The sequence below is a fragment of the Anopheles nili genome, chromosome X, assembly GCF_943737925.1.
Source record: "Anopheles nili chromosome X, idAnoNiliSN_F5_01, whole genome shotgun sequence".
Taxonomy (NCBI): domain Eukaryota; kingdom Metazoa; phylum Arthropoda; class Insecta; order Diptera; family Culicidae; genus Anopheles; species Anopheles nili.
In genome coordinates, this window is record NC_071293.1 from 760,275 (window position 1) to 781,316 (window position 21,042).

The 21,042-nt window shown below is 49.8% G+C and overlaps 1 protein-coding gene and 1 long non-coding RNA gene across 2 annotated transcripts; one reads left to right on the forward strand and one right to left on the reverse strand.

Moving 5' to 3' along the window:
• Nucleotides 1-217: 217 nt before the first annotated feature.
• On the reverse strand, nucleotides 218-3,189 carry LOC128728573 (uncharacterized). Its single transcript, XM_053822202.1, has 6 exons — nucleotides 3,038-3,189; nucleotides 2,675-2,737; nucleotides 2,472-2,600; nucleotides 2,119-2,408; nucleotides 1,862-1,927; nucleotides 218-1,759 (listed from the first exon to the last, which is right to left on the reverse strand). The coding sequence occupies exons 1-6, from the start codon at nucleotides 3,086-3,088 to the stop codon at nucleotides 715-717; spliced, it is 1,644 nt and encodes a 547-aa protein (XP_053678177.1). The 5' UTR covers nucleotides 3,089-3,189; the 3' UTR covers nucleotides 218-714.
• Nucleotides 3,190-5,549: 2,360 nt separating this feature from the next.
• LOC128728849 (uncharacterized) lies at nucleotides 5,550-8,674 on the forward strand. Its single transcript, XR_008411051.1, has 3 exons — nucleotides 5,550-5,679; nucleotides 7,844-8,477; nucleotides 8,573-8,674. It is a non-coding gene; the product is annotated as an uncharacterized LOC128728849 (long non-coding RNA).
• The last annotated feature ends 12,368 nt before the right edge of the window (nucleotides 8,675-21,042 follow it).

The window sequence follows — 21,042 nt, forward strand, 5'->3', positions numbered from 1 at the left end:
GTTTCATCTGACATAAGCTATGCTTGTGTGCTTTTGTTTTGATTATGCGTAGCATAGATCGGACTCGGTAACATAGCGACGAAATTTGTTGTTGCTGCGTAGGCAGTGTTTTGAATGTTTTTAATGTGTCAAGAGTATGAATGAACAGGCCGGATTATGCTACAGCAGTTCTTTCAATAAAGTTTTTAAATAACCGTTCAACGCACCCTTATCGTATCGTGTTGAGCCACGTTCTATGTTTATTATTGCTGGGCGTTAGAATCTATGATATATCAACAACATCGTTTAACACAATACGATTTGCTTGCGCACGTTAGTATGCTAGCTGACTTGTTGAACAATTGCTTTATGGATTTCCTAATTTGATCTGTTCTAACAGGCTCCCTGCGCAGCACAGGATGTTAGATGCTTAGGATGTTAGATGGCGTGTAAGCTTCCGCCATTCCAGCTCTGCAAAGCGGTCTCGTCACCGCGGCGAGACCCAAAATAGAGCATCATTTGCCATCGCAAGGTAGCCTGTGTCTAAGCTTCTGCCACGCTCAACTATCTGCTTTCGCCGAGATTACTGCAGCGAACGATAGTTGCGCACATGGTTCCGGTCAATATTCGATATGATATCTATAGATCTTCTCACTCTAGCTGGCTTGCAACCGCCGACACACGCGACCCTGCATTTGCCGTTGATACCGCCGCACGGGCAGGTATCAGCCGGCCTCATTTTGATATGTTCACCACGTTCTGAAAGATGTCGGAGCAGTCTTGGTCTAGAAGAAGGTTCTCCACCTGCTCATCCGACAGACCATCCTTTGCAGGATCCGAGCGCTGGAAGAGAAAAAAATCACTCCCAACAGACTCCTCGCGGGCCACCTCCGATTCGCTGTTTCGTCGCTCAAGCGTCTTGCCGATGCGTTGGATGCCCTGTGTGAATGCGTCCTTCACTCGATCACCGGTGTCGATGATGATATCCAGGCTCTGACGCCGTCCGGATGCGGTTTGTGTGGATCCAGACCCGCTGGATCCGGCTCCAGTTTTAGCGATCCATCCGGCAATGCCATCAGTTCGACGTGTTCCACCTTCCGATTGGTACGTCTCCATCTTGATGATGCGCGTCTTCGCCTTTGGACTGTTGTCAGATGACGAGTCAGTTGTCTCATCCTGCGGCGTTGGTGCGTCTTCCAGCACCAACGAGTTGTGCTGCGAGTACCCGGAACTGCTGCTGTTGGAGTTTGACAGGCGGATCTCCGTCCACTGCTCGATATCCTCCGAGGACATGTTGGTGATGTCGTCGATGGTTGGATTCGGCGAGAATTGATAGTTGTCGGAGTCACTCTCGGCACTTGGGCTCGTCTTGCGTGCGAAGTCCTTCAACAGATGCGGACAGTCGAGTTTGTCCAGATATTTCTGTTTGATCGGGCTCGCTTTAATAGACAGTTTTGCTGGGAACTCCAGATACTCATCGTTGCTTTCTATGCGTGCGACTGATGGTGACTGGCTGAAGGGTAGATGCATGGCCAACATTTTCCCACCACGGCCAGTCACCGCAGAGGATGATGACGAACCTGAACCGGCTCCATCCTCGTCCATGCTGTTGGCACGCGCTTTGCGCTGTCGGTGGATTTCTTCGGATATACGCTCCAGGTTGGACAAGGCCTCATTGTACCGCAGCTTTGATTCTGCCACCTTTGTCTCCAGTTCCACTACCTTGTGCTTTTGTTCGAGCAATAGTGCATTGTAGTTGGCACGCAGCTCATAGTAGGGCCTGAAGAGGATGGGAAGTAGAGAAAACAGTGTGCCAACACCGGTTCGAATGCCGGAGATTCAAATCATACCGCCTAAAACGGAAGCTCGGCGGTATACTTACAGAAAGAGCAGTTCGTGCTGATAGGCAATAATGTTCATCAACATAAGATTGCGCCGGATATCGAAACTAGCTAACCGAATCAAAGGGAACGCAAACGCAAAGAAGCAAAATGGCCCCACAAATTGCAATGGTGCAAAACAAAACGAAAACGAAAAGAAAATGAAACAATATTTAAACAACCAACGTAAACTGGATATAGGGCCGATAAAAAGACACTACTGTGCGTGTGAAGAATGTCTAGCAGACGCTACTCGTACCTTGACGCTCTTATTGCACCCTTTAGCTGTGAGTGCAGCTTGCAGACCCGGTTATTGGCCACCTCCAGCTTCAGTTCGCTAATCTTAAGGATGTTTCGCATCTCGGTGCATTCATTCTGGCTCTCATTAACGCGAGTCGTCGCGTGGGTCAACATCTCTTGGCAGGCCGTGTCTAGTGTCGACTTCTCACCTAGCCCTTGTTCGGCCAGATACACCATTTCTTTAGCAGCCGCATGTACCGATTTGGCTTTGTCGAAGTTCACCGCGCACTGTTGCGTCTCCTTCGCCAACTGAGAAGGAAAGAGGCACACGTGTTAGTATATCGCCTTTATCTATAGTCAACTTAATCTTACCTGTGATGCGTAGAGTCGTGCTTCGTAGTAAGGTTTGGCAGCGTCAATTGAATTGCCCACCTTTTTGGCGACCGCTTTGATCTTCTCAGCACTTTCTCGAAGCAGCTCTCGGAATTCGTTCTTCGCCTCCTATTGAACGGATTTCGAAAACGTGGAATTAAATCATGTACCATGTACTCAACGCGTACAACTTGCAGACTTACATCGAGGTCAACTTCAAATTTGTTGATGTTGTCCGTCGCTTCGTTCAGCTTTTCCAGTTCGATCTGCGTGTTTAAAGGATATTTTTGCAAGTTATTAATGTCTTTACTTTTACTTTGCAGCATGCATTGTCTTAACATTCTCTCGTCTATACAGGATGTTGAAGGAGCAGTGATCATATACAAAAAGAAGCTATATTCAGAGTAGACGCTGTTTAACGACCAATAGTTTAAAATTGATCCCGATATTAATCGATAGAATGCACACGATCGAAGAGACATGCGACTGTGTCCATGTGTGTGGCAAAGGATGTGCATGCGCATGAATCGGTACGTGTGTGTAACTGCTCAACAAGGACAACTTACCTGCACCCTGGGATCCACCGGGATATTACTGTCACTGTCCACGGAGGTCATTTTTACGACGAATACGTCTCCAATACGATTCGAAATGTGTTCAGAAGGACCTTAAAGGGTTGTGCAGTTGTTGATTATGAAGTTACTGGCGATGCTGACTGACCGTCGTACTTTTCACGGCCACATTCAATCTAGAAAAGAGCGCTTTTTGTGCACTAAAGCGAAAAGGTTTATGGCGCTGGTTTTTCTCTTACGAACGTGCTCTTCTTTGCTTTACTCCAATCCAGACAGACTTCTCGACATCCAGACGATCTACTGCTGACGGGCTGTGTTCGCTATGCAAATGCACCGTTTACTGCCAACCAACGGGAGCAACCATGTACTTGCAACATGCACTAGCCTTTATAGCTCACTGGCGCGTGTGTGTGTGCCTATGCATTGGTATTTCTATTGCAGAATGGCTGGTAGCGTTTTGGAAGCAGTTACTTGGGTTCGAGTGTCCATTCCTGCTTTCCTGGTAATCATCAGGATCTATAACGCTTCTTATGACATCAACTGACCGCGGGAACAGCGAACACCGAACACAAACTAACCCGACATGCATAGCCACCCTATCAGGGGTTAGCGAGTTGATTGGGTTGCGGCGCTTGACGGTTGATTGTCGCCAGCAGCTAATAAACGACACTTGCACAGGACGGTTGGACTGGTATGCGTGCTCCGAAAGGTTGTCTTCCTCGTTGAATCGTTGCGAAGGACAGCGGGTTGCTTTTTTCGGGACTCTCAGGCTGCTATCCTGACGAAAGGACGACCCGCCGAGTATTGCTGACGTGCACAACGTGTCAGTTTGATCGACAACGCGGGTGACCCTGTGACTGTGGAAAACTTTTCCCCACACTAAAAACCGAATCCGATTCGAGCTAGCGCCATAAAGAATTTCACTTCATGTGGCGAAAAGACCCAACTGTTCGTGAAGCACCTGAGCACACACACCAGCGCTCGAGGGTGAACAAACGCGCGCGCGCTTCACACACTGCCAGTGAGCTGCGATAAAGCGAACATAAATGCTTGTTTGGGCGATGTTTCGGAGTTGATTTTTTTTTCTGTTTCGAAGCAACGGGGGGATTAGGAATAGGTCAATTGTTTCTGCTGGAACAGGGCCTCCCTTCGCTCGTGTTACGGTCAGCAACACACTGGCCTGGGTTTAGGCGAAGCTGAGAGAAAGAGAATGGCCGCTCGAACCACATTTGACTGGCCGTGCGTATCGTGCACGTGCAGCCGGATCGCATGCGCGAGATTTTCGTCTTCCCATCGTTCGCAATGCAAACAATTACATCATCAGCAGCATCATCATAACAACCGCTTAGGTGCGAAATATTCGTTGTGCCGCCGACCAACCATTGCTCGTGGTGCTATCGTCCGTAACCAGCGATCGTAGCAGGTGTTAACGGCTAGAGAGGCTACAGAGGCTAGAGGGAAAGGATGTGTTTGCGCGTTACGCGTTTTTCTTCCCCTAATAAACAAATGAGCAGCATTTATTGTTTACTTCGAATAGCTTTTGACCGTTTTATCGGAGAACTGGCTGCTCCTTCGTATTGTTTGTACTAGACGCCTTTATGTGCTTTTTGTTTTTTTTTTCTTTTTTTTATTGTATTGGGCCTCGAGCTGCAATGTGCAAGAATGTACAATCATCTGAATCAGTATTCTCGATGTTGATTTACGACAAACCGTTTAAGCCCTTTCCTGATGATAATATTATTGATTGCGCTTAAAAATCACATAAAAGAAATGAATTGTGTATCAAAATATTTGAATTAACATTTGAATAAAAGACCTGCGAAACATTCCTTAAAGTAAAACATGTATGCATTTAAATTTTATATGCTTGTTATCTATTTTATTTTTCTTTTGGATTTTATTAAACATGAAACTGCGAAAAAATAAAGGACAAATTTGAAAAAAGGAGCCACTCACGTTGTACTATGGCTAACCAAGCCTAATAGATGGTAGGGAAAACCCCTCACGCAAGATCGCATGATTTTCACGCTGAACAATCGAAGTAGCCAGCATGTGCACGGGCTGTGAAAAGCCAGATGATCTTGTTTCCAGGGAACATACAGCATCTGACAGCATTTTGACGCATGACGGCTCGCCCGTAGCTCGGAGAATCTAAAGCGATCGTTTTTGATCCTTGCGCCGCAAGTGCGTGGTAATTCATCGCTTAATTGCACATCATGTCAGTATACTCAAAACATAAATGCATATGCTTACTGACACACGCCACAAATAAGCCAACCGAGATCGAGAACTGCGGTACCATGAATTTTGATTTCATTTCCATGTCAAATGTCAACTCGCCTGACAAACGCATTCCACACCGTGCCAGCAGACGGGCGTCAGAAAACGCATGCGTCAAAAGGATACCCCGCCACGCCCGGCTCACCTTACACGCCACTTCATCGCTCTCTCCCACCCCTCGATGGGGATGTTTTCGAACCGACCGAAGCACGCACACAGTCTTTATCGAGAGAGCAAACCGCGCGGTTGGAGCACGCGCCCGCGCCTGTGCGCCTACACAGCAACAATCGATTGCGGCGAGCCGAGCCAGACACAGTGCGTACGGTGTGTGTGGGATTCGTAGGTAACACAAATCGGTAAGTAACGGCCGCTTGCTCCTTTCGTCCTGCACATCCTGTGCACTGGTGCACGCTTTCTCGGTTGCGGCTCCGGTAACGCCGGCCACAGGACGTCTTCCAGAGTGTCAGGACGAGTGGTCCTTCCGTGCGTGGGGGATGCTGGAACCAGACGGACCCACAGGACCTGTCAGCACGGGAGTACGGGTGCAATATCCGCTTCGTCAGTCGATGGCGCCCTGCCGAGCCCGATCGATTGCTGCTTGTGTTGGTTCGGTTTCGCTTTCGGTCACAGCTTCCATGCGCTACCACCGGCAACGAGCCATTTTGTTGAATCCGGCGAGCATTCCAGTGTGACTCGGGACGGCAGAAACGGACCCGTTAAGACGATTGTGTGTGGTATCCTGCACTTCCAGTGGCCAGTCTGCCTAGGGATGAGACCAAAGGCCGAGAAAAGACCCATGCTCGTGTGGGATGTAAATGTTTGTACGTGTATGTGTGTGCCCCGTCATTCTAGTTCTCCGTGCAAGCGTCAAAGACATCACTGGCAAAGACCCAGCCCCAAGCTTCCGAGCTCCGTCTTGCGATACAAAGGTTTGCTTTATTCCAATTTGCTTTGGCCTCTTGTGGGGCCGTGACCCTGCGAAAAGTACACACACTCGCCCGGTCATAAATGGGAGCGATTGTCGCCATCCAGCCCGCCGGCAAACCGGATGCGTAGAAAAGCTCCTGCTCTGCGTCATTTCCCTCGATGGATTTCCAAAAGCAACCCCACGGCCGGTGGTTGAGTTTCCATCCGAGGATGCCATGCGAGCCTAGCTTCGACACGTGCTGCAAATGGCGATGGTCCATGTGCTCGCACATGGATCGCCATTTTCTGCATCCTGTTTGTGTGTTCTGTCCAGATCCACTTTAATAACAAACTCTTGCGCGAGCCGCGAACAGGCGGTTTGGTTTTGTTTTCTCGACTCAATCCGCGAGCTCGCGCAGAGGAACATATTTTGCGTACGCTCCTTTGAAGTTACGCCAGCTGTGGGTGTGATGGTCACCATTGGTGTTTGGTTTGACGAAAACATGTGCTTGGCAGTGGTGTAGAAACTCCATTTTGCATAGTTTGTCTCCCTCGAAGGAAGCCTGCTGGTGATAATTTTGACAGTTGGCTCAGCCATAAAACATTTCGACAAACGGCATTTTGTGCAGCACAACACGTGCACTCTTTGAGTTGGAAAACTATTCCTTTGATTTTCCCTCTATTTATACGTAAAACACAAAAAAACCGGCGCAAACACGGCGTGGAAGTTCACGAGTCGTTGCTCGAAAACCAGAGTTTGGCGATGTTTTTTTTGGGCCACTTCATAGCCGCTTGTTTGCGCGGTTGCCTGGTGTCTGGGTGTTTCGAATTTTCCGGACCTTTCGCTAGCGGGCTCCACGATCGATCCGTTGGAGCCACCCATTTTTTTTTTGGGGCGGTAGCTTCTCGAGAACGGGCGGATTTGTTTATGAGATGGAATTATGCTTCCACATTGTGTGGGTGTGTGCTCAGCGTTTTATTTTCTATTTTCATTTTCTATTTTTCCCTTGAAAGACTCAAACAAAAGCAATCGGCACCGGAAGTGCCTCACAGCAAAAGCACACCAGATAATCGCACAAATACACGCTCACAGTCGACAGCTAAAAATCCGCATGCGAGCCTTCCGCCCACTCGTTATGCTTACCCTCGCTTCGTGAGGAGTCCTTTTCGTCCTTGCAGAGTGTTTCGGCCTCCGTGTGTATGTGTGTGTGTGGGTGGTGAGTTTTCGCACGTGAGATTCGGCCAGCACCAACGTCATCGTCCTTGTGCGGTTGGCGTTGTTGTTGTTGGTCCTTGTTTTCCGCTATTTTCGCCATTTTCGATCCCCCAATCGGAAAGGGACGAAACAAACCCCCAAAAAGGACACGCTGGGCAGCACGATTTGCTTCGATTGCGATTTTGTATCCGTTTTTTTGTTGGTATGACATGTACCGCAGAATAAACGACGACCACCGTTTTGGGTTGCGTTTTTCCTCCTTCACGATGGAAACAGCAGCACAGGGTTGTTTCGGTTGGAGCCATTCAACTCATCCTCCATCCCAGATTGGGATTAAACCCCGGAAAACAGTATACGTTGTCAGGATACTAATGCTTCGTCTTTCATTTCCTTTACAGGGTGCCTCAATACAGACTTTACGCAGCCCAGGGCAGGGCGGGAGCAGAAGGACCGCCTGCGTGCAGTGTTTGTGCGTGTTTGAGTGAGTGTCCTCGTGCACTGCTCGTGTGTGTGTGTGTGTGTATGTGCCCAATGTGGCCGCCCGGTTCGTGCTAGTGAACCCCCCTTCGGTTTGGTGGCGCTGAGCTGTGGCTCCAGAATGTGCAACAGAGTGGTAGGGCGGCAACCTTCTCATCTGCCACCGGTTTCAACACCCTGTGGCGTTGCTGTGGCCACTACACCGGCACGTGCAACCGTTGCACCTGATCCACGGTTTGGATTCCGCGGAAAAACAGGCGAAGGTGGGTGGGACGTGTGAGAACGTGCTTGAAGTGAAAAAAAAAGAGTGAGAAAGAACGAGAGAAAGAGAGAGAGAGAGAGAGAGAGAGAGAGAGAGAGAGAGAGAGAGAGAGCATTCTAGTGCGTGACTGTGCGAAACCGACACTTCTGTGTCACTCAACCGACTTCAATCAACAAAGCCAACACAAATCGCAAGGCTTTAAAAAGGGGAGAAGGTGAAGAAACGTGAAACGTGCCGGAGGGGGAGGGGGAGCTTTCCGGTCAACAGCGATCACCCACCCAGTCCCTGGAACGGTAAGATTGGCTTTTCCAGCAAATCGAACGCTAGATTGGGTTTTCCAAGCACTGTATATCAGTTTTCTCCGTTTTCCTTTATCGTCCTTTGGCAGGTTGATCTGACTATCAAAGCTCAAGACCCACGACCCTAAACCGTGCGTGCTGGTATCCTTGCGATCCCGGATGTCCTCTCAATCAACGGCAACCGTCGGGTGTTGATAACATCTTGGGCATCGAAAACGGTGAGTTTTCCCTGCATTATGCACTGCATTTTCGTTTTTAAACATTAGTCCCCTTTTTTCGGGGTAAGTAAGTAACGACTCTGCTCCAGGAATGTGGGTGTCTGAAATACGACACCCCGAGAGGGAAAAACTGTGGGGTCATGAATCTAAAGAAATAAAATTTCGAACCCATTCCAGTGAATGGTTGATGAAAGATGACTGTAAGTCGATGCCAATGGTAGCAACCGGCATGTTGTCTGATTCAGAAGCGCACAACGGAGGAAAAAAACCTCCTCCAGACGTAAATAAATGTTTCTTCCCGTTCACGATGGTGGCGTCGGGGTGGAGTGTTTTTGTTTAATTTCAATGTTCACTGACGCCTTTGAAACTCGTCGTACGCGTGTTTCCAGGCCTGTTAGAGCAAATGTTTACGTTCCAAAGAAGCAATGGGCTAGAATCTTCTTGTACTAGCTAAAATCGATTCTACTCCAGGAAAGTTGCTCGGATCAAAAGACGTTTTCTTGGTACAGTTGCTTCTTTTGCTTTGGCAAGGAGTTTTAGAACAAATAGTAGACAAAATGCACGAAACATTCAAACGCTACGGCCACATAGTGTATTTAGCGGAGAAGGAAGAATACTGAAACTGTTCTGAGCGAAATTGCATTGCTACTCTGATTGGATTGGCAATTGGTTAGTATAATTTAACGAGCCAACCAACGGTGATACATAAATCAATACATTCGCCATTTGAAGATGGCACAGAGGTGCCGTTCCAGACACCACACAATTCTAACACTGTTACGCAAAGCCTTTAGCTAAATTAAACATTAACGCCAGCTCGATCGAAACTGCAATTGCGGCGCTTTATTGCCCGAGACATGAGGTATTTTCTCCCCAATGGAGCAGGAGATCAAGGGAGGTGTTCAATCGCCTCGTTTGCAGCAGAAAACTCTAACCGGATGCTCACAAGTGGTCGGGCTTCCTGACCGAGAAGGTATGTGCGTTTTTAGTACCCACCTCGGTGTCGCTGTTGGCCAAGTGCTTCAAAGCCAATCGCTCGTTGAAGTGAAGTGTGTCCGTCTCTCTATCTGTCTGTCTGTCTGTCTGTCTGACCTCTTATGATGTGATTGGGTACTGCACGTCCGGCCCCGGGTGTGTCACCTGCTGTGTGGCGAATGCAAATGCGAGTGTTACATTTTATTGTCTCTAAAAATAAATGTTAAAACCCGCAATGTGAAAATTAAACACGCTCCAGATGCTCTGGGCTGCGCACGATTCGTTGAGTGAAGGGTGACCAGTCGTGTCCTCGAAGGTACTCCATGAAATCGTGCCTCCATGACCATGATATGCGTGTTTTGGGACTTGGGAACTTGGGTAAAGGTCAAGTTTGTTCGGATTATACCACACAACATGTGGGTGCTGCTTGCACGCTCCATCGACCGACTAAAATCGATCCCTGACCCGTGTTCTGATGCACCGACCGTTGCATCATCAGCTGTCGCGTTGCACCTTCAGGTCGCCAGTGTTGATGGCTCAGAATGTGACGATGCACCCGAGCTAATAGGCGTAGCGTGTTCGCATCTCTTACGCGTGCACCGTTTCCGTTTCGGAGACCATTTTCCCACCGACCAATGTCACCACGACGTCGCTGATGACGCTCACAGATGTTGGACACGATAATGAACTGCTCCTCCACGTAGGCAGGCGTTCTTGTGCAATCACACACCGATATTAGCGCCAATCGGTTGCGATGGGCGGTGCCTGGAAAGCGAGAACAATGCTATAATTGACCGTTGAGGAGAGATGTGTTTATCCGCTTCTAGATCCGCTTCCAGATTCGCTTCCAGATCCGCTTTCAGATCTGCTTCCAGATCTCGCTTAAAAGCCCATGGATGATCTCCATCAACTGCGCTTAGCTGTCAGCGCCACTTTGATCCAATCCGAGTGTTGCGAAGGTGCTCAAATTGATTTTCCAGACTCGCGTTTACCTTTCAACGCTCCTCGGCACCTTTTAACTCCTCTCGTCGACGTTTGCTATATGTCTTCGACACGCTCCATCCATCATGCTCGGTGCCCTGTCGAGGTCTAATGGTGGGCTATTTTTAACGCCCAAGAACCCTACAGAGTGGCGAAAATTGCGCTCCATCCTTTGACCTTCCAGAAGGCCTATCGAGATTGCACCCCTTCGAGGTGAATTATTTTTGGTTTTGGCTGCAAATCAAGCAGCCCGCTTTTCCGGAGCTCAATTCAATTCGGCGCGGAACGGGAACGCATCCGGCGTCGCGCATTTGCCGCGAAAGATAATCAGGTTTATTTTCCAGGATGCTCGCAGAAGCTTCCGGCTGAAGATGGCGCGAAAAGCGCGGTTCGTCCTCGAACCAGGCACAAAACCTGTTGGAATGAAGCGCCTGCCGGTGAAGCGTAACTGAACGTCGACGAAAATAGACGCGACCAGTGACTTCCGGGCCACCGGAAGCTGGGACGAAGGAGGTCAGAGTGCTGAACGCGCACACTATAAACCGGGAGGTAATTTAGAAAGGAAAAAAAAAATATTACCAGCACGACGACACGGCAACGCCGCGAACCGTGAAGTATAAACGCACGGTTCAAAGGAGCTAGAAGAAGAGGAAATAAAACCTCAAGCCACCTTCAGCAATTAGGTCCACGTGAATGGACGCTGATTATGTTCACGCTTTCTCGAACGCGCTCGTCCTGCCGTGCGTGCGTGTGTGTGTGGACGATCGATTTTGGTTTGTTTGGAGTTTACGGCTTCGTTGAATCGAAATCCTGCTCGTCCTCGCGCAAGGATACGCCGGCTTAGCGTGGTGTACAAAAATAGACCACCCTCAGGGTCGGGAGTCGGGGGTCGGGTCTTCGCCAGGACGCCATCAGGACATCCTGCCCGGTGATGGTCGGGAAATGGCATCATTCCTTGGAAAAGTTCACCTCGCCACGATCGATGAATGCAGCCGAGGGTGAAGCGAAAAGTTGCACTTCCTTCCTGCCAAGCGGGAATCTCACTCGTAAATGACACTCCGAAAGAGAGAAAGAGAGTGTGAGAGAGGGGACGAATGGTGGGAAGCGATGATGATGCGTGCATAAGGATAACGATAACGATACCGAGCAGGAGGCGTTGCGTCACCAAAAATAAAACTGTCAATTCCAATTCAAACGCTGCCTGGCGCCGGATGGAGTTTCGTCGCAATTTTCCTTTTTCACCCCACCTCCTCCCCCCTTCCCGCTGGGTGGACGTTTAAGGGCGCCCACCTCCCCCTCGTTTCGAAATTGACTAATTCAATTTAAATGCCCGTCCTCGCGTTTGCGAATAAATTGCGTGTCATATTGCATTATCGACAATGTTATCCCGTGTGGGGCCCTTTTTTTCTCTTGACGTTGCCTCTTCATCATCATGTCCAATTCATTCGCTGCCGGGAACACGAAGGGCGCCTGGTTGGGGGGGGGGGGGGTTGTTTTTAATTTAATAGTTCTCGTCGTGCCGCGGATGTGGTGTGCGTTTCTGCGTGATGCAACAAATCCTCTAATTTTTATTGCCCAGTTACATCATCTCGGATGTGCTCGGATGTAGCTTACTGGCGATTTCTTTCTTCTTTTTTCCTGCCACCGAAATATATTTATAGCAATACCATCACATCGGCTCGCTGATAAGCGCGTGAAGAATTAACGAAACTACAACTCAAAGCCGGGAAAGTCGGGTTGTTGTTGATGTCGAGGAATAGTTTAACAAGCGGCTTTACCTTGTGGAAGGGTCTGCCCTTGAAGGCGCTAATGAAGGCCGTCCACGTCCGGAAAACCCCTTTGAAGAGGGCTGCCGAGAAACGCATCAAAACGCAAAATGCCACAATGACAGCGGGCCTCCCAGCGGGTGTGATACTTCTGCAGAAGTACGCCTCTGTCATCGTCTCCTCTGCTATTCGACACCTTCGGTGGTTAGTTTTTCTTTCCTGGATGATTTGAATGGCAAACGCTGGAAGGGAAAAAAACCCTTTTTGGTTCCTTCCTCTTCCACGAGCCACGGAAGTCTGCCGTACCGTCGTTATCGCCGCCAGAAATGTGAAGTATCATTCCTCGAGATTCTTCCATTGCGTGAACGTTGAGAAGGCACTTTTCTTCTAGCGGATAAAAGAAACAAAATAACGGAGAACTAAGCTGGAAGGTAGGCGGTAAGGGGGAGGGGGGGGCGGGTTTACGGAGACTGTTGACAGTTTAACCACATTCCCCAACCCCTGCAAACACACCCTTTCATAGCCCTTTTGCGCCCTTAACTCGCTCCCCTAAGGTGACCGGAAGGGGAGAAGGAGACATCTTTCGAGACGCAGGATCGGTTATGAAATCATCTGCTGATGGTATGAGGGTAGCGGAGAGACGGGAGGGGGAAGGGGGAGTTTCCTTTACCACCTCCCTCCCCCCCTCTCCCCACCCTCGCCCTTCACTCATCCCATTTGAAACTCTTTCAAAAAGCAGATTTTTTTCCCTCTCCACATCCCACTCGTTTGCTACTTTTAATACATTAGCAGATGGTTTATGTTCGTTCATCCGCTCGAGAGGTGCATTATCTTCTCGTCGCTGAAATGTACTTCTGCTGCTGGTGATGGAACATCCGAGGAGGTTCGAGGCGACGAACGCGCCGGCGGTGACGCAGCCAAAGCCAAATGAGGTATGAGACGCGTAAGACAGTGAAGAGGGAGTAGAACGGGTGAGGGAAGGGAGGGGGCGGGGGGGGGTAGAGAAGGGTTGAGGTGGGGTGGCACATCCGGCCGAGAATGCATTCCCTTCTCCTCTCCTCTCCTCTTCAAGATCTCGCTCCTTCCTCGCTTACCACCCTCGAAAGGTCCGTTCAAAGACACCGCTTTTGCACGTGAGCTCCGTTCTGCTGGAGGTTTGCGAAGTAGTTCGCAACTACTGCTTGTGTGGTGACGTGTGGTGGTCAGTGCCGGGGTTGAACCGGTGTTGCGAGGCGTTTTTCATCGGCATATGATTATAAATTGCAACGGCACAACGAGTTCCACAGTCGCTAGGGCTATCCGAAGGGCGGTTCCTTCCTGTTAAAGGAAACGTCAAACGGTTTTTGCTCTTTATTTTTTTTTTCTTTTGCCTCTACAAAAACTTCTCCGACGAATAGGGGTGTGTTAAAATATTCCTTCCAATAAAGCGGTAACTGCGATCGGTTACATTAACGTTGTTGGTGCGTTTGTTTGTCTCTTCTCACACTCTGAGCTGGAGGTCGGCGGCTTCTTTTAGCGAGGCTAAGTGAAGAAAAAGCCAAGCCAGAGCTCCACACACCGGCAGGCGCTCGTCCCTCGCTAGAGGTCCCACCCTGTCCGCCCGTCACCCTCTCGACATAATCCCCACGAGAAGGACGATATTTTTAGATCGCCATCTTGCCCGTTATTGAGGTTTCGGAAAAGACGAACCTAAATTAATGCGGCGTATCAAAGCCCCACCGTGTCAGGGGTAGCGAAGGGACAGTGGAAAGAAGGGGAAGAAAACGAGGAGGAGGGGTATAAATTGCGGAAGGCAGTTGGTGAGTGCGCAAGGAGCAGCAAGCGTCCTTTCCACGCCATCTTTCTTATCGCACGTCTTGCATAGTTTGTTCTTTCGCTTTTTTTTCTCATCTCTTCGAAGCAGATGAGAGGGAAAATGGGAAACGGAAAATTGGAGCAAAGGGCAGACTTTGCGTCGCGTGAATTTTTCCCAACCCCACTCCCACGTGGCCCATCCCCACACCACGTTCCTCGCCAACGCTGCAACATGTATTCAACCACCCCATCGCGTCTCGTTGTTAGCCAGTGGAAAGGAGGAGGGGACGGGGGAGAAGAGGGAGCAGAAAACGCTGGAAAAACTTTGCGAAGGGCTTCTCCCTCTGCGACACTCCTCGGTCAGGTGCGTGGCCACGGCCTTTTGGTATCTGACCACGTCGTAGTTTTCCACGATGGTGAATGTCGTTTTAAAATTCATCCCCACGAGGTAGTCGCGGGAAAATTGTGTTATTTTTGATTTCTTCCAGTCCGTGGGCAGCGCAAGGCCCTTACAAGATCCTTTTCCGTTTATCGCGTGATTTTCCTGGCTATTCCGCCCGGGGAAACCATCTTGACCGCAGGAAATGAGAATTTTCTTGGCCAGTTTAAAAATTCCTCTACAAGGGAGAGAGAGCGAGTGAAGGAAAGAGTTTTCCCAGCAGCGTATGACCTTGTAAAATATGCCCCCCTCCCCCTTGCTCTGTGTCCCCTGTTGCGTCGTCCATCCCCTTGCCCCTCACCCACGTCGTTTTCCATTGCTCTGAGCGGGTTTTCCATCATAATTTTCCCCAACCCATTCCGTAGGGCAGGAATGCAGCGCTTTAGACGTGTTTTGTGGGGTGGGCTTGGGGATTGGCGCACGAGAGGAGCGGGATGACCATGCTGCCCACCCAACCACCCACCCGCTGGCGTTCTTGGGGAAATTTTTGAATACTTTCGCACGGGTAGCAAATTAAACCATCCATCATCGTTCGCCACCCCCGCAACTCTCCCTCTATGCACCTTCCCCCCACGATGCGGGAAAATGCCTCGGAAAAGTTAAAAACATTTTGGTTCCTTCGGGAGCTCGGGCTGGGGGAAATTTGCCCTCAAGCGAGACGAGTTTTCACGTTTTTCACCTGCCGCAGTTTTTCTCCGGTGGATGAAATTTAGACTGGCCGGTGCTCTCCTTCTCCCGCACACTCATCGCCCCCTCCCGGCATCACCTAAAAAAATAAGCACAACAAAAATGCCCCAGCTTCGGAATGTTGCGTCATTTGATGGGTTTAAAATGTCAAACAGCGAAAAAAGCGTAAAAAATACACATAGGGGGGTGGTTTTTTTTATGATGTGGGGGTGCCGAAGAAGAACAAGAAGCACGCAAAACCTTGCGCTCGTATTCACGTGTGCACCTGTGCGAGCTGCCTAACAAGCGATTTATGGCGCGCTGGATTTATTTTTGATCCGGTTTACTTTTTTTCTCGTCCTCTTTTTAATGCCTCCCTCTCCAAGCTATTTCAAACGACTCCAATCAGCCCTGCTTAGCTACCATTATGCAGCTGAAGGATGACAGGGTGGAACATTTCCACCAGCACTCACACACACCCATTGTCGTGGGAAAAGCTACTCCCGCAGTCAAGCAAGCTAGTGGGGTGATTCTCGTTTAAGGGATAATATTTCCAATCCAATTATTGCTCGTGAAACGCTGCCGTTCTCGTTGTCCTTTTGCACCGTGCAGGGTAAGAATTCAAGGAAGGACACGCGAATACATTGCTACTGGTAGAACTGCACGATTCATCCTTACGCATTGTCCTTCTCAGGTTGTTATGGTGATGGGGATTGAAATATCCTTTTTTTTTGTGGTTGAAGAAGATACAATTCAGTTACAAGAAGACGAGGTACCAGCTGTTGGATGCGCTCGAAACTCAATGTAATGTGTAATACTTCAATCAGCTGTCCTTGAAGACACCATACGTGTGCGTGTGTGTGTGTGTGTGGTTGTGTATTGTTTCCGCTTTGCTGCTCATTAGCTTATCGAACCAAGGGCTATAAACGCATCACGTCCCATAGGGAGTCGTGTATTGGGTGAATTCCCTTGAAATGCCTTCGTCCCTTCCTGCCCTACGATTGCTTGGCCTCCTCCTACTTCCCTCTTCCCACTCCCCACCCCCACCCTCACCACCGCACAACCCAACCGAGGCTCGTATAATGCGCGATCCGAGCATATAATAAAGAGTCGGATTGTGTGTCACCCCCTCACAGCAGGGGTGGGAGGATGCAGGAGGTTCAACCCTCCCCCCTCTCTCCCCACCATCCCCCCTGATCATGGTCGCTCCCGTACGACCGATTGGCGTACGAAGGTTTTGACGTTGACGAGAGCGTTCGACCTTTCGGCCCTCCTTTTCGTCCCGGCCGTTGATTTTTCCCGCGAAGGGTGGACGGCAGATGGAGGGAGGGTGTCGAGATGAGGCGATTAAGCGACCAGCAATGGGGGTGTGCAAGAGGCGATGAGTGGAGAGGGGAAGGAGGGGGGGGGGAGCAAGAGGCCATCGAAAAAGTGACAGCGGGAACCCTGCGCGGCCTCAAACCAGAACGTTTTGGGGGTTGTTTTTTTTTGAATATTTTTTTAAACGAGAAGACGAACGGGAGAGAACGAGAGAGAGAGTGATAGAAAAAAACGCGCTTCACCCTCATAAACTGCGTGTTTCAAATGCGGCTGAGACGCGACACATTTTTCGGGTAAAGAGGAGTTGCGGGCGAGTTTAGGGAAAGAGCACGAGGGAATAGGGGGTGGTGTAACAGAGAGAGAGAGAGAGAGAGAGAGAGAGAGAGAGAGAGAGAGTGAGAGTGAAAGCTTGTGGTTGCGTTGGCGGAAGAAGGCCGGTGAGATGTGATTCGTTGGCACGCTCGAATGGGGGTGGGATTGTAAGGAGAAACCCGGAGAAGAGTGCAATGGCTCCCCTTGGTGAAGAGACATCTCTCCCTCCCCTCCCACCCGCCAACCCCACTCGGCACTCCTCACCATCAACCCCTATTTCCCTCGTGGGGCAACCCGCCCGGACCGGATGGAAGCATGTTTTTCCAATGTCGTTCCAACCAACCGAGAATTGGCGTCTCCTGCGACTCCCCAACGACTTCTGCACGCTCTGACGTAAACACACACACACACGCACACTCACAAAGGGGCCATCACAGTGGTGGTGTGTCTGTGGGTGAGGGATGGGGTGAGTTTTTTGCGTAATCGTCGCGGGAAAAACAGTCGACAGTGCTCCTAGAAGACGTTCATAAGCCAACACGACGAAGAGAGACGTTGACTCGCCGAGGAACATCTGGCGAAGGAAGGAGGCCGCTTGAGACGCACTTGTTGACATGGTTTCCTATGTCCTGGGCCGGAAGAATCATGCAATTTGTTTCCATCACACCCGTCGACCGCGATCAGCTTCGATTGAGTGATTGGAAGATGTTTTTGATGCAAACAGGTCCTACCATGGATCTGGAGCATATAGGGCGTGCATCAACTCAACAACGACCTGCTGGAGCTCTTGGTTGGGCCATAAATCCACGCTTGAGAGCCGTTTTGCTTGTGTTTCACTCGGACGAGGAATAATTATGAGCAAAAATTGGGTACATTGTCCATCGAACCTCGCACGTGCTGGGCGATGACTCCCAACTCTCGGCTAGGTCTAGAAGCCGGTGTTCAATAGGACCGAGTGTGGTGGGATCTCGACCCCGTGCCGACACAAGAGCTTACGGTTCGCATACTAATGGTCACATTTTAATGCCGCAACCGAGACGTACCTCGCATCTAAATAGCGCTACGATGCAGGGTTGTGCGTTACACCTTCTCCTCCACCTGGAGCTCGCGAGGTCAGTGAGGATGAGGGTGTATGTGTCCCTCTTTTGGGGGTTGTTTTTTTGTTTTTTTTTTGAGAGCTTTGGAAGCCGACAGCATGTCTCAAGCGTCGTGTCGTTGTTCACAGAAGCTTCCTTTTCTGAATGGGCTTAAGGGGTTGAGAATCGAGACCTTGCACACTCTATATATATGTATGTCCATCTCTCTCACTCTCGGGGGTGCATTTTCCGCTTGGCGCCAACTCCACCGTAACGAGCTGCAGCTGCATCCGGGGCAACATCGAGGTTGGGCTATTTTCGTCCCAAACGACGTCTCGGTCGCTTCTTCTGCTGCTGTCGTGCCAATTTTCCAGCCATCAGCTGCAAGAAAACTGCTCCAAAGCAATCAATCAGCTGCAAGAGTGACACAACGGCTTGGAGTTTGGCAGTCCTCGGAAGTCTCGGTTGCATGATGTGCCCCTTTTTTTCCGCCTGCCGTGTGAAGTCGAAGAAAAGGTCGTACTGATGGCGTGACAAATTTGACGCGACTCCAAAGGGACACCTCGCCGAGATGTGACGCATAATCCGTCCCATCGTTGGGCAATGTTTTTTAGAAAGCGCCCAATTAGCATTCGGGCATCTTCGAACGGCGAATAACAGCTACATCGTGCGTGAACTGGACGGTGGTATTGTCACCTTCGCGATTGTCACCTCACGAAGGGTTTCTAGGACAATAGCAGGCTTTGGAACACAACCCAGAAGTGTTAATTAAAAATACGAGTTCGCTTCACCCTTATCTTTCCTCTGTCTATGTTGAATCGTTCATCTGTTGCGCATCGTAAATGCCCTCATTACGGATGTGTTGAGGCTCTCGCTTTCGATTCCAACTCGGGAAAGAAGAAAATTATTTTTATACAAAGCCCAATATGAAGGTGAATCGAACAATTTCTAAAACACACACAATAGAAGCGATCCCTTTACCAAAGTTCGACTCCTTTCTGGTAGTTTCAACTTGCCCCTTCAAGATGACACTGGTCCCAGGTGTTGAGACACCTTCACCGTTCAACTGTGCAGCCTACTTCTAGCTCCGATGCATGCCAAGGAAAATAGATCTGTGACGCAACCAGCTGGTGTCCCGTTTGGGTTCATTTCCGAGCGTCAGTCAGGATTTGTGTGTGACTGACAGTGAAGACAGCCTTGTTGCTACGATATCAATTTCATCCAGTTACATGAGGAGGGGCAGACACACACACCACTCATTCGCATCCCCCTCAGTCTCATTAATTGCTTTTCTTGCTCGTCGGTGGTCCAAGAAATGCTCCAACATCGCGAAGAAGCGACCGAATCGATCGGAAAACCGCGACCACAGCTCGAGGCCACCGGAAAACTCTTGGAGCCATTTCCCCACGGGGGGTATACAACGCCCGTAGTTCAAACCGGAGCTGCTGTTCACACATGGTCTGCAATTATAGGCCTTCATCAACCGACGTCACTCGATTGCACCCGGAATCGCCCGAAATATGGAGGAAGACACCGAGGCAATCCGGCATTTATGGCCAGACGGCGAAGTTTATTGGCGTCGTTGCGTGCAAGTGCGCGCGAGCTGATACATATGTATAGAACGGACATGTCCGGTATATATTTATATATTGGCAACCGCTCTTGCAGCTGTCAAGGCCTCCTGAACCACCCGAGCGTTACACGAACGCCATCGAAACCGGGTCGGACGAGGTCGGATGTCAAACGATGGCTCATTCATTCAATCACGGCGTCGAAGTCAGCGCCTATTCCGGGCTTATTGCGGTGTCAATTGGCTTCGGTGCGCAATGTCTCACCTCGTTAACTCAAACCCACGTGTTTTGCTTGATTCGCTTCCGCAGGCCGCAGGAACGCATCCTCGGAGTGCTGCTCGATGGTAAAAAAAACGCGACTGCACCCGAAACTGAAAGTGAATCCCGGCATTTTTCCATTCGACCGAACATCACCGCAATAAGCCGCCTGTTCAGGCCCTCACTTAGACTCTCGGTGCGTCGTTCCCGTCGTTTCAGATAAAACCAGTTTCTCGCACGCGTCGAGTGTGACGCCAATCGCTGGCAGCGGGATGCGAGTTAGTGAGGTTGCTTTGGAGCTATAGCTGCTATGAGGCTGCCGTTGGGTTTTGCGTCAAAGATCGATGGCTGGGCTGACCTGAACCCATCAAACTGGGGTCTGGGCGGGCGGGCGAACAAGGGCGAAGGGGCAAAGGGGCGAAAATGGCTTCGGGTCGGCTCGATGGCGAGCTTTTGCGAAGGAATTTGCTGCTCTGCCGTGCTGGAATCTCGATGGAAGGAATGTTTGTTTTGCTTTGTTTTCCCTTGAACTATTGGAAATTAGTTCGTATACGTACGTGTGTGCATGGAGCGTGTGACACGAGGCGAACCCGATTTGCCTTCGAATGCCTAACGTCCTTGGTGGATGTTGTCACCACCGCTGGTCGCTTAATTGCGTTCATTTGCAGGATATGGTGCCATCTGTGTGGTGTTTATCTCGCTACAGCTTTTTCCCGAATTGTTGCGACATTCGTAGGATTGAACATAAACGGGAATGGATCCGTTTTATGCCACCCGTTGATGTCGACGTAACTTGCGCAGCACCACGCAAACGAGAAATACAAATCTAATCAAATCAATCGTGCTTGGGAATCCTCTTTTGGCTATCCTCATAGTCAATAGCAATCCCACGCGTGTGACGTTGGGGCGAAACGAACAGGAGATATTAAAATTAACCAATACAAGATCACGCCATTCGCTAACTGCTTTCTATTGGTCTTGTTTAGGCTTCCTTGGCGCCATCGCGCTAGATTTCCGAAACGTTGATATTCGAGAAGGAATCTCGCTTAAGGAACACCCTGTAGAATACTCTTTGAGACAACGCCTCGTACGCTCTCCATATCACGGTATCGCTGAAGCCTCAAGTAGGTGTCCAACACCTAGCCACCTTATTCGCATTCAGCAGAGAGCACCAAACCATCGGAAA